Raw genomic sequence first — 17,339 nt, forward strand, 5'->3', positions numbered from 1 at the left:
TTCCCCAGCCGTTTTTGATAACTCCAAATCAATTTGACAATGTGGGGGGTGCCTTAAAAGTTTTATGCCCCTTTTACAGGTGCGGTATCGGGTGATCCAAATACTGAGAAAAGACAAAGTGATTAAATTTAATTAGTACTGTAGTTCAAAAACATTTGTTACATGTCCCCAGAAGGTAGATGAAACTTTCCAAGGCCGAAACATTTAGAGGACAGTTTGCAGTCCGAGTGGTGGAGTGGTAGACCTGAGTAAAGCTCTGCTCAAAACTGTGAAGAACCTTTTCATCGGGCTCATCTCCATGATCAGGTTAAAAGTTTTGAGATTTTTCGTCAAGTGCTTCGACACAACATCATCAATTGATGGCTTGTCTGACATTAGAGCCTCCAGCAGCTTCTTTTGCGAATCATACTGATCAGAGAGGTCCTCGATCATGAGCTTGACAAACTTATTGTAGGCGGCCATGTTCAGAGCAGCCAGAGGCTCCAGGTCGACCTCCTTCAGAACCTTATGGTAGACCCATTCGATTATCAGCTGTAAGTCATATTGTTCAGTCGACTTCCTGACTTTGCGCTGGACGAGTGTCATTATCAGCGTGCTCACAATGTTTCTTGCCAGTTTCTCCTGATGAGGTGACATGGTGTGTTCTTCCCTGGCAAGAACATCTTCGAAATCCGCCATCGCCTGTTGCTCCTGCATGGTGAAAGCTTGAGACGGACTGACGCTGCAGCTTGTTGCCTGATTGTTGATGGCAGAGTAGCCTGCTGAGCAGCTTCGGTCCGTCTTTATGTGACAACAGGACCAGAGCACTCTATGATGCCACTGGACTTTGTATCAAAGACCACAGTTACAACTGATGACTAGATAACTAGACATCTGACCATAATGGACACTGATTCTAAAAATTAAGACTCTAGACATCTGACCATAATGGACACTGATTCTAAAAATTAAGACTCCCAGCAAGGTGCTGTTATGGTCAAATGAAAAAGCACTTTTCTATTGTGTTATGCAAGGAAGTAATTTTACACCACCCAAAAATGATCATTTGGTAAGGAAAAATTTATTTTGCAGTGCTTCTGCAACAGGTGTGACACAATGTTGCCCTTTTTCTTACACATCACTGAGCAGTGTTCCAACACTACAGGGAATAGAACTACAGACTTTCTGGACCACATTTATGTAAAACTTGCTAAAGAAAAAAACATAATTCCAAAATGAGCCTATGTGACACAGTGGTGCTCATATAAATATATATTTGGGCAAGAATATCAGCTGACCTAAATAAATGCTAGAGTTTTGCTGACACCTGAGCATTTGTGATCATATATTAATCTGTTACATTACTTGTCTTTTATTTAATAAACTATTACATGAAACCCACTTTAATGAGCAAGATAAATTTGCTGCATGCGAGTGATATTGAATATTTACACTGTACACTCACAAACTGCTCTTTCAGTCCTATCCAGGGATACATGTCATATGCACATATTGCAAATGCGCACTCATCAATTGTGAACATGGTGCGACACATTCAAGAGTACAGCCGCTTTGCCTGAACGTAGTCCGCAACCCAACGAGACTAGCCAACTCGAGTCGACATTTAAAAAAAAAAAAAAAAAAAAACATGCACTCTTCAGAACTCCTCGTGGACGTTCCTGGCATAGTCCATCAGTTTGCTGCCAGTGAAGTACTCGCTGTATTTAAGAATCTCTTCCAGCTCCAGATTGTGGTTCTGGTTCTCGTCGGCCACCGCGATCATCTGTTTGGCCTCGTTCAGAGCGTTGTGCTCATTCATTGGGTCCATGTACTCCTGTCAAACAGAAAAGCACCAGAAATTTAAGCTTTGGATGTTAGCTTCCAACCATGAGGGAAAAAACAACAACATTTGGACATTTCTTTGTACTCAATCATTTCAGGTGAAAATTTTTCCTTTCTGGGTACATGTTGGTTTTCAGTCTACGAGGGCATTACTAAACTGATCTTAAATCAAGATTGACATGCAATTATGATTACTCATTCCCAAAATCTGTGTGCTTGGCAGGGCCAGGGGGTCGTTCAGCAAATAGCAACAGAAGAAGAGGCCACCTCCAGTTCTTCCATGCTGACGATGCCGTTGTGGTCCGAGTCCATAACGTCCTCAAACTCTTTCCTCCGCTCGCGGACCCAGTCGTCATCCATTTCCTGGCCCTGCTGGTTCTCCACAGTGCCCACAGGGAGAGAGATGAACTCCGACACGGTCAGCTTCTGGTCGCCGTCCTGGTCTGCAAAACAAGCACATTCGCATTTGGATTCAAAACTGGAAAGGAAAATGATACATTTATATTTAAACATGTTTATGCCACCAACAGATTGTCACTGCTGTCCAATGCAAAAAAAAAAACAAAAAACTTAGAGGCCATCAAACGACACGAGGCCTGCAATGCAGACTAGAAATGAGACGGCACACCTAAGTCTCGCATGATCTCCTTGACCATGTATTTGAGCATGCCTCTGCTGTGCTCCGGGTGCAGGAAGGAAAGGAACTCCTGCTCATTGAGCAGCTGGTCTGCTGGTGGGTTGTCAGCTTGGAACCACCGGTCCTTCAGGCTCTCCAGAACGTCCTGAGCTGAAAGCAGTACCATGAAGAAAGATGTGATTGACAAGTTCTGAAGATGACAACACTACGTTAACATGTACAGTGGACGACTTCTTGCGTGCAGTTTGGAATCTGCAGATTTGCTGATTTACTTAGGTAGGTTAATGGTGTGGAGTTACAAACTATATAAACAAAGCTGCCTTGCCTTTGTTCTTGTAATCAGCTTGTGTATTAATCAACTTTTTTCTCATAGTATGTACTTTTCACACAAATTTATAAGCAAGGAACACAAATGCAGGAAATACTCCATGGAGGTCTTTGCTTACTTTCTTCATCCAGTTTAAGGTCTTCATTATTCTTGATTTTCTCTGCAAGTTCCTTTTCAGTAAAACCTTTGCTGCTAAGAAACCTGATTCTGTATTCATCCCATGTCACGTGACCTGTACAGACAATAAGGGGACAAAATTATGTCATCATGAAATGACTTGAACTGGTCTAAAAAATCTGCAAATATAATGTAAGTATTCAATGTTAGAAAGAATCAAATTCATCCAGTACTTGTTTTTGTGACCAAAGGTTCTGACCTAAATTGTCAAACTCAAATGCTGACTTGTTTCTAAATCCACACAGACCTACCGTCGCCGTCTGGATCGACGGCATGGAAGCTGTTCTTATTCTCTTTCATGGCCTCTTGAAAATGTTCCTCTGTCTTCTCCATAATCCAGCGCTGCATTTCCTTGGCACTCACACTGTGGTCCTTGTTGAAATCCACTCTGGGAGAGAGGCAGGCGTTAAACAGAAACATTTGAACTTTCGGTCTGTACATCTAATCTCAAGTGTCTCGACATTGTATCATGTAAGCCTTTTTTTGTTGTTTTATGAAATGCAAAATCTAACTCAAGTGTTTAACATTCAGCATTTTCTTCTTCAAGGTAAGATCATACTTAGAGAAGATTTCAATAAGCTTCTTCCTGTTCCGCCTGGGCTCAGAGTCCTCGTCAAACTCCTCCATGTCTTTGCCCAAGAAGACCTCCTGGTGAAAGTCCTTGTTGAGGTGGCCGTCCAGCTCCATCTTCATGCCATTCAGGTGGTCTGCCGGAAGAATCTCATTGTCGTCCTTATTGGCTAAGCTCTTGTCTTTCGGGGCGGACATGTTAGCCGGCCGAGCCCTTACATTAGTGTCCAGCAGTAAGATCCATAAAGACAGCGACACGGCCAGAATGTTTTGGCTTCTTTGAACGGCCATGATTTGCTGTGGAGAGGCAAGAACCACATGTCAGACTTCAAGAGCACAAATCTGTAGACCATTTTACGGCATTAGATCAAGTGTCGATCAATGGTCATTTGATCCTTTAGGTTTTGTCTAGGAGTAGTTCCTGTCTCAAACTACAAGCATAGAACATACGGAACGGTGATTGCTTCCATATTTTCAGAAGTTACGGTGGCTACCAGATCGTAGTTTTCTGACATTATCAAAGAAAGAAAAATCGGACGCTACCAAACACGTTGGACAACTTTAAGACGCCGTGTGTACTTCACGCACAGCCGGCTAATGTAGCAACGCTAGGCTAGCATCGCAGTAATGTTGATCACAGCTCAATTATGAGCATACCTGTGAAGAACCGTTATAAAGGCACCTCTGCGAACGATAACGCCGTAGGGAGGTGGTAGTCAAGCGAGCGGTGACAAGCAGCTAATGGTAAACCGGCTCTGCGAGTTTCTCCCCACAGCGGGGCTAGCAAAGATGAATGTCGCTTCCTGTAGACGTGGCTTTCACGATTCGTCGTCCAATGTGGGATGTCTCTCCGCTCGATAACGAAAGTGACCCAAAAGATTGTCGGGAAAGTTATTGTTCACTCATAAAATACACGTCACACGATCTGGCAAAGTGCTCGCTGTTTGTTATGACGTCCTGATGACGAGCTACTAAGGAACTGACGACAGGAAGTGAGACCCTTTTTTTAGGAAGTGGGACTTGCACTCGTATCCCAATCTTTGAGGCTTAAGCACATATTAATATTTTAGTAGGAAGAATTTCATGGCACAGCACTAAGCAAACTTCCAGAGATGGAAGAAAGCTCCGCCCCAGTGCTCACCTGAAATTTCAAAAAATATTAACAATTACAGCTGAGAACAAGATTAAAACTACATCGATGTCGTAAAAGGATTTCTTTTCGAAAACAGCGCTGAAATAGCTTTTTCTCTTGAATAAAAGTAAGGCTGACATGTACAAGGTGAATGATTTTTTTTTTATCAATAATGAAAAGAGCAAGATTGACAACTGGGCTTTCATTTTCGTGTTCTACCTTTGGGAAACGTGCAAACATAATCCAGACTGCGGAATATACAATATATATGCAATTATGACATCACTTTGTCACATAGACTATGGCGCCGCCGTTACGTAGAATTTCATGCTTCTGGTGGTTTTCATGTACATTTCTATGGCCACAGCGCTACTTCGCCTTTCTGCCGCTAGATGGCACAATGCTAAAGTATATAACTGGATACTAAAATCTAAATCGTGTATTTTTAACAGGTTTTCAAAGATACCGTTTTATTCTACGCAGATTCGCACTGAAGGCAGTAAATACCAGATTAACTCAGTTAAGGTTTAAATTTTTTAATTGCCAAATTGCTATTTAGCACCACATTATTTCTCTCCAGTAGATTTATTAAAAATAAGATTGATGAAAGTGCTCAAGGCAACTTGGATCTCAGTGTAGTGTTTTGGAGATGTCTGAACAATTTTCATGCATAAATAATTTGTTGCCAAAGAAGCTCTTGTGCTTCAGGTGAGACAAAACAGACCTGGGCCAGCTTGTGTGTTTGCCAACAGTGCAGAAGGAGAGGGGTGGGAGGATAGCTCGTGATATAAACTCCACCGTGCTCCCTTGTGAACACTCAGAAAGTGAGCAGGGGAGAACATGGATATACAGAGAGCAACAACAAAACTCATTCCTGGCGTCTGATGTCAAACAGATGTGAGTTTGCTGGGGGGAGACGACCTTCAGGGAACCACCCCGGCACCTGAGTGTCATGCGGTAAAAAGATAACAGCTCGACCCTGTGATAGGATTAAGGAATATTCAAAAGGAACTCCTGAGAAGAGATTCGGAAGACTGGACCTCCCGCTATTGTGTCCAATTGTCCCATGAGTGGACAGCAGCAACATCTTTTTCACCCCCCGCCCCGTCTTTGGCTGACCTTCGACTTTTAGCCATTACAGCATCACTTTGCCGGATCCACTGCACAGTGAGAGTGAGAAGAAGCAGCCGCTGCAAAGCCTCAAGTTTTTGACACCCCTCCTCTCTGCTGCTGCTGCTGCTGCTGCTTCTTCCCGTACACTCCCTTGGCCCCTACCTCCCATCTTTCAGCTCACCCCCCAACAGAGCAGAAAGCGTGAAAAATCTCACTAATGGGTTTATTTGCTGTCAGATCTGAGCCCATGTGTGAGACCCTCGGAGCATTCTGCTTGAAACATTTCATAGTTGAGTAAGTCTGCAGCAAGTGGCTGAAGTGGGGTGAAAGGGGCTGGGGGTGGGGGGCTCAGCTGCAGTAGTCAGTGTGACTGTCTCTTGGAGTTGCTCTATTCTTTTTGGCTCCTTCCCATCATTCAGGACGTCTGGAGCCGCTGAGCATCCTTGAATAGACGCTTCCTCAAGAGTATTCCGTCTCCATCAGGATCCTGGTGAAATTTTGTGGAGATGAGGTGTGGGACTGCTCCCTTGGTTGTGGCGATTTGCATTTGTTGGACTTCCTATGTCTTGGATGGAGTGGAAGCTAAAAAGGAGAGGAAGAAGCTGAAGGAGACACCACTGCAACACACCGAGACCTACAATGTGACTCTGTCCAACAGTGAAGAAGAGTCTGGAATTCCCAAGGTAGTGACTGAAACTCTTTAAAACAATGTATAATTTTACCATGTGAGTGTTTCTTTGTGTAAGCAGATAGTGATAAGTGACATGAACAGGTTTATCACCATTTTGCCGTCCCAGAGCGGAAAAGCTGAACGATCGCGGGGGACAGGTGTGACCTCTTGGGTCAAACCTCAGCAGGCCGCATTGAAATGTGTGAAATTCTTAATGGATGACTTCCACGGGTATGCCAGGAATGTGCACTGCTAAAGGCTGATCAGAGCATCAATTAGTGTGAAGTCGAGTGTGAATGTCCTCCAACTATTCTCCAAACAAATACGGGGTTTCATGATCAGGTGGGAATTGCATGCTTCTCATAATACTGGCTACAGAACAAAGGTGATGAATTCTTTTGTTGTTGTCATAAAGGGAGACTGAAACCCCGTCCATTTGTTTTTTCGGATCACTATCTCACCTATGTTCAGAAAGAGACAAGCACACTTTAGTGTAATCGGAGGCTTTTGTGTCTTAACATTTGTCAGCCCAACGGGGTTTGGACTGGCACAGGTGCAACACTGGCGGACAGAGATGACCCAAAAAGGTTTCCTTCCACCAGCTGGCCTGCGCTATAAAGGTTGATGGGGTAACTCCATCTTGGAAGGCGCAATAACTGCATTTCCTTCAGCGCTTAGCATTCCGGCACTACCGTGCGACTACCCCAATGGGTCGGAGTCACTATTATCAGAGGAGATTTCCCAGAGGGTAAAGGCTCCAGGCAACAACGTAGATGCTCAGCCGCTGGTGACACTTATCTACATTGTTGGCACGTTTACCAATCTTAGAATGCTTTGCCAGATGGTACGTTTTGCTTGTGGTGTATTGTGAACCTATATCTGGCTTGTGTTAAATTGACAACCTGCTCAGTCCACGAGCCTCTTGAGTCTTGATCAAGAGTGTGAATCATCAATTTCTGGACACCTTCCCTCAGCATCACATCGCACTACCCTCTCATCGGGAAGCCTGGTGAGCAAGGTCAGGAAGTCGCTGCAGCCAAACGAACTGCAGCTGATCGATAAAGTTGCTCTACACGTGAACCCTCTCAGTATTAAACATGTTGCAGCAGTGATCAGCTTTGAATGTTTGTTTTTTGCTTTATTATGGGTGATGCATATTCATGAGAGTTTTCCACCAGGCCCGATTGTTTGCTTTCAGCCCACCCATTATGTTGGAATACAACGCACACAGTCCGATACAGTGTCTTTCTTTCCCTTCGACCCCTACCTTTGGAATCTTACTCCCGTGGAAACAAGCAGTGAGTTCTCCTTTGTATCTATAAAACACCGTGTAGCTGGCTGTGGTCCGCTGCTGTTTATTTGGCTTGGGCCGCCCTGTAAAAGCAGAACCAATGAAGAATGACCTTGTGTCAACTCTAAAGTTGGACGAGATTATAACCCACTCGGATTCCACTCCTCTGTCCCGTCCCACAAGGTGCGGGGGCGTCTCGTATTTTTCACAAACTTCTTCCTGACACCCTCCTGCCCTTCCAGAGGTCCACCAAAGTCGGCTTTTTGCCATGATGTAATTCCCGTGAACGTTAGGTGGGCGGATATTTTGAGAACCTTGGCGGTGTTCTTCCCAGTCAATTGATTCTGTCATTCAAAGACCCGGTCTGACTCCGCTGTGTCTGGGACATCCAATCGGGGGGCGGTGCGGCCTTGGAAAGTGGGACAACCTGCTGTGTAAGGTCTTCACAAAACCCGTTAGAAGGAATACTGAAAGAGAACACCTTGGTAAGGATTAGCTCCTGTTCAAATCCTCCCTTGTCCTTCCCCGCTAACATTGTTTTCATTTCCCGCAATCACAGCAGACTTTACATAATCTCCAAATATTTTTTTACACGATTGTGTTTCTACTCGCTTATACAACTTTCAAAACATGTTGCAGTTTTTACTACACGCTTGTCCTGTAAACAGCCTCCAACAGATCCAGAGTGTTTTTTCCATGCTGTCACCTCGGATGAAAGTCTAAACTTGCAGCTTGACATAAACTACAAAATGTTAGCTCTAGCCACACTTCTCTGCTTTCAGAGTCAAAAGTGTGGCCCGAAACACCTCCCACTACTTATTTAGTAAGTTTATCGCTCGACATATGGCAAGAAAAACAACATGTCTGGTAGAGGTGACCTGGCGTGAAACGTGCGTTGTCAAACGGGCCAAACATTTACACTGCGCATTTAAATTTTTTTTCCCTTCTCATGCCAACTGAAAACAGTTTTTCAGGATGACCAATCCCGTGTGTGGGCTGCTTGCAGTGGGCAAACCTCGGATCATTTTCCCTTTGCCACGACTGTAATAATAATGCTAGTAAAATGTAGCCTTGTTATACTTTTCTACCCAATGTAATGCTACCTGGCCCACGTCCTTGTTTCAATTGAAATTCTCAAGAGAACGTAAGCCTCATTGCTCTCCAAACAAAAGATGAGAGCAATCTGTCATTGTTGAGAGCTCCAAGGAATCCGCAATGGCTGTAATTGGAGGGAGTCAAGTCAAACATCACACTGACGTGTTGATAAACGGCTCCATTTAGCCTAAGGTGAGGCTTTTGTTTCCTCTCTCTCATTCCTGGTGAAGTCTTGGTGACATTTTGGGATCAACCTCTACCAGGGACACTCGTCTTGTTCAATACTTACTGATTGGTTGATGCTCAAAATACATAAGTGGTGTTGGATGGAAAAACATGGGTGGAATTTGAAATTGTTAAATTTCAGGGACTTCATTTCTTTTTTTTTGTCACAAATATTCACAACAAGTATTCTCCAAAAGATATAATTTGGCTCATGTCAGCAAATTGGATCCACTCAGGTTAACAAGATACCCTGATCCCAGATGGCCTCGGGATCCCTTCCTCTTGGTTGTGATGGGTGCGCTGTGATCCCCATCCAGCCATGCATGGATGACTGCACAGGGAGCAGCACAGGCATGGAAAAATAACAAGAGGATTATAAAGCTCTTCATCATCCTGTCTGTCCAGTCTTAAGCCTGCCTGTGCAACACATTCTTTTTTTCCTCTTTTTTTATCACCAACAAAACACAGCTCCCTGCCCCTGTTCGCCAACTTGTACTTGAGCACTTGTAAAGTTGAGCAGAATTCATGGAAAAATACAGGAGATGCTTGAGCTGGAGTCCCAGAGTACTGTTAGTATTTTTCTTAGCACTCAGCCATGTTTTCCTGTTTATGACTTCATATAAAATTAACCATTTGCCCCTGCACGAATCAACAAAATAAACACACGTCCTTTTATGCTTTAGTCCCAAAGGCATAATTCTGCAGCAACTTGGAATAGAAAAAAAAATTACAATTCCACCAATTCCAAGTTGTAATTGTCACATGATAGATCGATCGATCGATCGATCGATCGATCGATCGATCGATCGATCGATCGATCGATCGATCGATAGATAGATAGATAGATAGATAGATAGATAGATAGATAGATAGATAGATAGATAGATAGATAGATAGATAGATAGATAGATAGATAGATAGATAGATAGATAGATAGATAGATAGATAGATAGATAGATAGATAGATAGATAGATTTCATTTCATTTCATTTCATTTAACAACAGTTTTGTGAACAGTCCCAATCTGGACGAGTGTATCTGTGGCATGGCCAGGGGCAGCACTGAGAAAGTCAAATGCCGCTGAGCTGATTTCAAGCCTCTCATCTTCAGACAGACTTCTTGACACGTTCCCTCACTTTGGGCTGTTGACTGATGAGGCCACTTCCAGGCACTCCTGCATCGGTAGTGATCAAAGATGGGGCCCCGGTGTTCTTTGTCGGCTGTCAGGCTGGTACCAGGGCCCCCACTTGAAAATATCAGACCAATCAACATACAGTTAGACTTGTATAAAAAAAAATGCTTGCCCATCTTTCCACTCTTCAAGACTTGCTGCACGTTTCAAGAACAAAGAAGTTGGCAAACAGAATTCTCTTGAACTCACCCTACCCTTTTCCAACCTTTCCATAAAAGCGACCAATCGAAAAATAGACTTTGTTGACCAACTCCCGGTGTAATGTGAGTCACAGTTGTCACTCAACTAGTTCGTCGTCCCAAGTTTTAATCAAAACTATGTTTTGGATTGCCGACGTTAAATAAACTGGATATGATTTGATAATGTATTGTACGCTTTGTGAGTAAGTAATTCACAATGACGGCATTTTCATCAAACAAATTGAAACAAACTTTTTTAAAATAATTTTCCGTTCAAAAAGCTCTCATGTAAACAGCCTGTAAGACAAGCGCTCTCTTGAAATGAACGTATCTTTCTTTGAATGCCATCGGAGCATTCCATTGTGCTGAAACAGTTCACAGCGAATGGAACAAGTGCATCATTCTTTCAAATGGGGATTAAATTATTTATACAATAATTACTGTAATGTTCAGACCACAAATTAAGATAATAATTATGTTGGCTCTTCACATTTATCCTTGAGGACATAAAATCCTCGAGGGGCAAAATTTTAATAGTTTAATTACAAATGTGTGTGCAGGTAGGTGTGTATGTGTGTTTGAAGAGGATAACAAGCATACGCTGTTATGTTGTCGTTATTATGCACGCAAAGCCAGTACGATAATGACTCAGACGTCTGCTCTATGACATAAACGCATGACTAATGTGAAGTTTTGACTTATTTTGGAATTTGTGGCCTTTATCTTTGCTAATGCCACATATCGCTGCTTCAGAGTAGAAATATTAACACACAGTACCCTCAACTAATATTCCTAGCATATAAACTAATGAACAATTTTTTTTTTTAATCTTGTGGATTTGCCAAAATGGTAAACATTTGCAACATTGAAAACATACTTTTTGATGAAGTTCCCCCTTGATATAGTAACAAACGATAGTAATGTAGTGTTGAGTTATTGCTTTAATCGGTTATCAATTCACAGCATTAAATGCTCATTGGCATCTTGCTCTCCATCTCAGAAAATTGTAACCACCCTTTGGACAAAGCCACTGCAGTATTTCCCCTTACAGATCATTAATGGCGTTGTTATGGCACTTAAAAATAACAACCCAAAGTCTTTACCATGATGACTGCTTGGCTTGAGAAATGTTGTTTGCTGCCTTCCTGCAGTCTGGTCTGCAGTCACTATTTGATTGCCATGGTGACCAGTTATAATATTATTATTCAAAAGAATTCAGCTTTGTTCACCTCCTGCTTTTCTTTTATTTACCGTTTTCATGTTAACAGAGATGGCTGGAAACTACACACATATACACACACACACACAAAGAATATCCCTTTAAAACTGTACTTATTCTTAAAAACTCTCTGTGGAAATTTCTCACGAGGCTCTGTTTTATGAAAGCTGGAAAAGAAGTCTCATAACTTCTCCTTTTCATTGCTTTTGTGTGTTTCCCAGCCTGAGAAGCACAACAAAAACCATGAAAATCCAACATGTTAACTTGTTTATTTAGTCTGCTGTCAGACAGAAGAGAAACTCCAAATATTTGAGGGAGGGAGAGAGGGAGGAGAAAGTGTTTTGATTCCAGCACATTTTGAAGGCAAACAAGAAGCCACTTCTTTTATTGCAGTGGAACAAGAGGCAGGTCTTGTACAGTGAAAAAAAAAACAAAAAAAAAACGGTGTTGGTTTTACAGATAAGTGATCTGCGTCCTGCTGCCAAACCTAAACAAATTCCATTTCAGACGACTCACCTTTCGTGGCTCGTCTTTATCTCCTCATCTATCTTGACTGCAAACCTTTGACGTTTGGTGAAAGGCTGCTTAAGATGAATGCAATTGGAATTCATTCAGGCTCTCGTTTGACATAAATCAAAATGCATGCGTGAAAATGTTGTGTCCAGATATCTTGGAACATTTGGAGGGCCTGTGGTAACTTATCAAAAGTGAGTTGTACACACAGTGAAAAGTAGACTAACAATATTAAATCATGTGAAGCCTGGGTACACACTACAAACTATTATGTTATTATAAACAAATGTTGGCAGTCCGCCGCACTTACATGCATTGCAAAGTTTTTTTTTCTCAACCGTCTTGCTCAAGGAACATTCCACATGCTAAGAAATCACTCACTTTTGTTTACATTTTGTCTGAGACTGTTTGGGAAAGTAAGATTTGACATGGCATCCGAGTGAAATATCTGGACGGAGGAAATTAGCAATACAGTAAGTGATTCTTTTAAGAAGAGCATTGGTCTAATTTAATATGGTAAATCAAAAAAAAATGCATTTCATTTTTTTAAGCAAATTATGGTAGAGAGAAAAACTTTCTTCATCTAATAACTGGATCTTTAAAATTTGAATTGGTTTTAAATTTCTTTTTAAATTGGACTATGAATGTACAGACTAAAGGGTGGCATCTGTCCGAAGTGTCAGAGGCGTTTATTTATTATGGATGATTCACCGAGTGATGAATTTGAGTGGATTGATGTGGCCACGGTGTTTTTAGAAATGAAGTGGCAAATAACTCATTTACACTCCAAATCAATAGGCGGCAGGATTTTTGCAAGTCTCCACTACAAGAGTAAAGGAAAAACATGTGTAGCATTCATTGACATATATAATTTTGCCTCCAGGACAAATTAAACAAAAATGTATTTTGTATTCGACAAAATGAGATTTTTTTTTACCCAGACTTGCAAATTTGAAAAACAGGAATTTGATCCTGTTTACAAGTGATTTGCTTTCTAGGCTAGCGTATGCTCGCTATAAATGTCTTTTACACTGTTCCTCCTTTTTTGCAAACCCAAGGTAATATTACCCTCTCGTTGCAGGTTTCTGACAACCAGAGAGTGGATCCATTGGGATCATGGATGGACTTTGTCAAACGACCCGTTGGCAACTTCCCGGCAAAATGCCGCAAACGGAAAAGACCTCTGGTAAAGGCAGAAGATGGCAAAAAAGATTGATTATGCTAATAAACTACCGATAACACTGATTTGGGAGATGAAAAAAAAGACTTCCGAAAGTTGTCTTCTTCTTGTAATAAAGAGCCACCTGTCAAGAAGAAATACGTCTTCCATTGTTGTGCTTTTCTCTTGTTCTTCTTATCACTAGCCCACAAGCAACATGATGTGACTTTAATGACCTGGTTGTTTGCTAACATTTGTTTTTTGTTCTTCACTAGCCAGGCCCACCTGGTCCTCCAGGTCCTCCTGGCCCACAAGGACCACCCGGCTCACCTGGAGCTGAGGTGACCCAGGAAGTTCTCCTCCAAGAGTTCAAAGAAATGATAAAAGGTTGTCCAACTGATATTTTGCATCTAAGCCGTTGGGGTATGAAAGTATTAACCCGACCTTTGCGATGATGTCTTTCTAACAGAGGCTACGGAGAGACGGGCCGTGGCTGTGGATCGACAACCCACTTCCAGCCACCTTCCCGCAGCTCTCCTCACGCTGCAGGAGGGCATGACCTCCTACCGGCGGATCGACGAAGCTTTCCATTGCAAACTCAAGGGGCCCATGGTGGTTGACAAGAAGACTTTGGTGGAGCTCCAGAATTTTCAAACAGTATGTTGCAAATGTTCACATTTACACTGCTCAGTTATATCCACGCGAACATCTTGTGGGCTTCTTCCCAGTTCTGATATTCTGGGTTCACATCTCAGTTTAGGCCCATCTGTGTTCTTTCCATGCTTAAGTTGAAACTCAGAATGCATGGAATAGCTGAGAATTTAAATCAGGGATTCTCAGGTGTTGGCTTGGAGACTCAAAAGTGGGTCACATGGTACCTAGGTTCAACATTTCAAGATCAGCAGTAACGTAAAAGTGTTATAAGAAGGCACTTTCCGTTAGAGCAAATCCATTCGTTCAAATACAATAAGATAAATTGTGTATTTAGTGTGAGGTTTGGATGGGCCGCCTTTTTCTTTTGATTCCCGTAAGATTTGCCCTTTTTCTTCTCTTATTCTTCAAACTTTTTTTTGCTTCTCAGCAACTCTTGGGGTGGGGTTTGTATTTGGTAGACATTGTTTAGTTTGTGTGAGGCATCCTCCCCTCAGTGGTAACTGGCACTGGTTAAGCCAGAAGTTCCACCCAAAGGCCAACCAGTCAAAAATATCAGTTCAATTCCACACATCACTCTCTGGACAGCACACAAAAGGCACTCTGTGTGTGACTTGGAATAAAGTTTGGAGAGGACAGAAATAGACACTGTAAGAAACAGTTTGCTGTAGTGGAAGACGCCTGTTGACGAGCCTAGCATAGCAGAACCTTTATAGGCAGGCTGGGGGCTAGTCGTGTGGAGCTGTGAGTGTGTCCTTATTCTTAAAATCTCCGTTATGTTATTTCAAAGCAATGTTTCTTACTAAAATGCTGACTCTGGTCTTACTGTTTTCAGCCGCCAGCCAAGGGAGCCTTCTTGAGAGGTTCAGGAATGGACCAGACTACTGGTAGATTCACCGCCCCCATCGCAGGAATCTACCAGTTCTCTGCTAATGTCCACATTGGTAAATCAAAATGCACGGATCACTTTAGATCTAGTTAGTAGAGTTAGTTGCCATCCATGATGCTTCGTAACTACAATATTCAACCTCACTGCAAAATGCATGTGTTATATATTCTGTAATAATTGCTGATATGTTTAAGGTTGAATTTTTAGGACACTCAAATAACTCCAACTTCAAGATGCCAAAACACAATTGACATATTAAGTGCTACAATGTCTCCATGTTACAGCAAATGTCAACTTTTTTTTCCAGATCACAGTGAGGTGAAGAGAAGCAAGACGCAGCTGAAGGCCAGAGACAATATCCGTGTATTAATCTGCATCGAGTCACTTTGCCATAGATACACGTAAGTAGGCCACTCGGGAATCAGGAAGGATACTGGGTGGTGTTGCAAATAAGGCCTCTGTAATTATGGTTCTCAAAATATCATTTTTTTTGTCTTGCAGCTCATTGGAGATGATTGTCGGCTTGGAAAGTAACAGTCGGATTTTCACTGTGAGCGTGCAGGGCCTCCTGGAGCTCCAGGTGAGTAGTAGCCTGTGATCTCTTTTAAACAGACCTCTTCTTAAATTAATACAAAATGTGTTGCCTTCTTTCAGGCCGGGCAGTACACCTCCATCTTTGTGGACAACGCCGCCGGGGCCTCGGTTACAATACAGAATGGCTCCGACTTCATGGGCGTGCTCCTCGGCGTGTAGCGTCACGTAGCAGCAATCTGCTAACGCTCTCCTCAAACGAACCGCTCACGAGCGCCACCGCATCAGAGTACCGTGACGTCGCAAGCAAGTCCAAGCTGACTTTTGACCCGACGGCATGTGGGTGGAAGGGGCGGAGCTTAAGTGTTTTCTATTTCACTGCCTCCCTTCTTGGACAAACCCGTGCTGGTAAAATGACCTGAACGTGCATCATGTCATTGTCTTGTAAGGTTTTTAAAACCCCACATAGAACATACAACAAACGTCAAGTATGAGTCATACCGAGTCTTAAATTCATTTCTCAACGATGTAGTCCCATAATTTGTTCATATTGATTGATGATGAAATGGCGACAACATGGCATCAAATTGTGTATTAAGGGTGTGGTTGTCATGGTAAATCTTATGTCCCAGTAATGTTGATTTGATGGTGTGCTGTATATTCTCGACTGTTCTATTATATTCCTGCCATATATTTGTAATTTATCATAACTGCGTAAAATTGTTTAGGTTTGTACTTTATAATATTTATGTTTGACAAACTGTATCATCCTTGTGCTATTTGACTGTTTGATTCCTGCAACAATAAATTGATATCTTTTTACTCGATTGTACAACATGTGACTACACCGCTATGTTTGAATTGGCCTTGGTGATACTTCCCTGCATGGTAAGACAGAAATATTTGATTTCACTGTTATATTGCATTCAATTAGATTCTTTAGGTGTTCCTCGTGTTGGAGGAAAGTTTCGCATATTGTTGGGCCGGCAGCATCAAGTCCAGGGCGCCTCAGTCAAATGAAAAAAACCAAAAAAAAAAAACCACATCCACTGAAACTCCAAATCTTCTTTTCCCATTGCTTCCTTCCAAATATACAAAAGTGAAGGTTAATATGAGTGTTTTATCCTCTCTAAAAATGAATTTGTAGCCTTCCTGGCATCAATGCAGTAAAAAGTGCATGCAAGCACACTTTTTGGACCTGAGCGCCAACCGCAGGAACATTGCACCAACTCAGGCGAGACCCACTTTGCATGTTTTTACTCCTCTTCAGTTTCATGTCGTTTCAAAGTGCACTAAAAATAAAGAAGAGGGTGGAGACTGTCCGTCAACATGTCCAACTGACAGACAAGCCCCCTCAGATGCCAGGGAACAACATACACACACACATGCACACACACACGCACACACATACACACGCAAACTGTTTTAATTGCCTTGATGCTGTGTTTTTTTTTTTTTTTCCAAATTGTGTTTAATGACAGCTATGCGTGCATGCCATAACGCATTTGACTGCCCCGCAGTGGAACACGGAGCCTGCCAAAAAAAAATCCTTGCGAAAGTGCTCTGACAGGAATTTCCCATCGCGCCATTATCAGCATCAGACAGACTGAGTGATGGCAATTACATGTGTCCAAATGCTGAGAGACACTCTTGCTTGTGTTTCCCTCCAGAGTCAAGTCTCTCTGCATGAATGGGCCCCATTGTCAATCTGTGAAGTGTGTGTGTTTGTGAATGCGTGTGTGTTTGCGAATGCGTGCGTGTGCGTGTGTGTGTGTGGGTGTGTGAGAGAGACTTAACAAAGCTTTGATTAGCACATTCCTCTACTTCGATGACCTGCCGGCTGACGCCGTCGAGCGTACGTCTTGCACCTTGGGAAAAATCCACGCCAAAACTAAATTAAGGGATTGTCATGGAGACAACATGCATGCAATATTGTTTATTACAGAA

At 42.4% G+C, this 17,339-nt stretch overlaps 2 protein-coding genes across 4 annotated transcripts; one reads left to right on the forward strand and one right to left on the reverse strand.

Moving 5' to 3' along the window:
* Positions 1-1,040: 1,040 nt before the first annotated feature.
* sdf4 (stromal cell derived factor 4) lies at positions 1,041-4,528 on the reverse strand. Of its 2 annotated transcripts, XM_061272386.1 has the most exons (8): positions 4,191-4,528; positions 3,753-3,830; positions 3,523-3,670; positions 3,215-3,351; positions 2,905-3,018; positions 2,450-2,608; positions 2,089-2,264; positions 1,041-1,813 (listed from the first exon to the last, which is right to left on the reverse strand). In XM_061272386.1, the coding sequence occupies exons 3-8, from the start codon at positions 3,654-3,656 to the stop codon at positions 1,637-1,639; spliced, it is 897 nt and encodes a 298-aa protein (XP_061128370.1). In that variant the 5' UTR covers positions 3,657-3,670; positions 3,753-3,830; positions 4,191-4,528; the 3' UTR covers positions 1,041-1,636. The 2 variants fall into 2 exon arrangements, with proteins under 2 accessions (XP_061128370.1, XP_061128369.1); XM_061272385.1 differs by having other exon boundaries at positions 3,523-3,830; positions 4,191-4,526.
* Positions 4,529-5,446: 918 nt separating this feature from the next.
* Positions 5,447-16,214, forward strand: c1qtnf12 (C1q and TNF related 12). Of its 2 annotated transcripts, XM_061272518.1 has the most exons (8): positions 5,452-6,461; positions 13,244-13,348; positions 13,597-13,708; positions 13,791-13,978; positions 14,808-14,916; positions 15,169-15,262; positions 15,363-15,441; positions 15,516-16,214. In XM_061272518.1, exons 1-8 carry the CDS (start codon positions 6,285-6,287, stop codon positions 15,612-15,614), a joined length of 963 nt encoding a protein of 320 aa, XP_061128502.1. In that variant the 5' UTR covers positions 5,452-6,284; the 3' UTR covers positions 15,615-16,214. The 2 variants fall into 2 exon arrangements, with proteins under 2 accessions (XP_061128503.1, XP_061128502.1); XM_061272519.1 differs by lacking the exon at positions 13,244-13,348 and having other exon boundaries at positions 5,447-6,461.
* The last annotated feature ends 1,125 nt before the right edge of the window (positions 16,215-17,339 follow it).

Source organism: Syngnathus typhle, linkage group LG2 (assembly GCF_033458585.1).
Source record: "Syngnathus typhle isolate RoL2023-S1 ecotype Sweden linkage group LG2, RoL_Styp_1.0, whole genome shotgun sequence".
Taxonomy (NCBI): Eukaryota; Metazoa; Chordata; class Actinopteri; order Syngnathiformes; family Syngnathidae; genus Syngnathus; species Syngnathus typhle.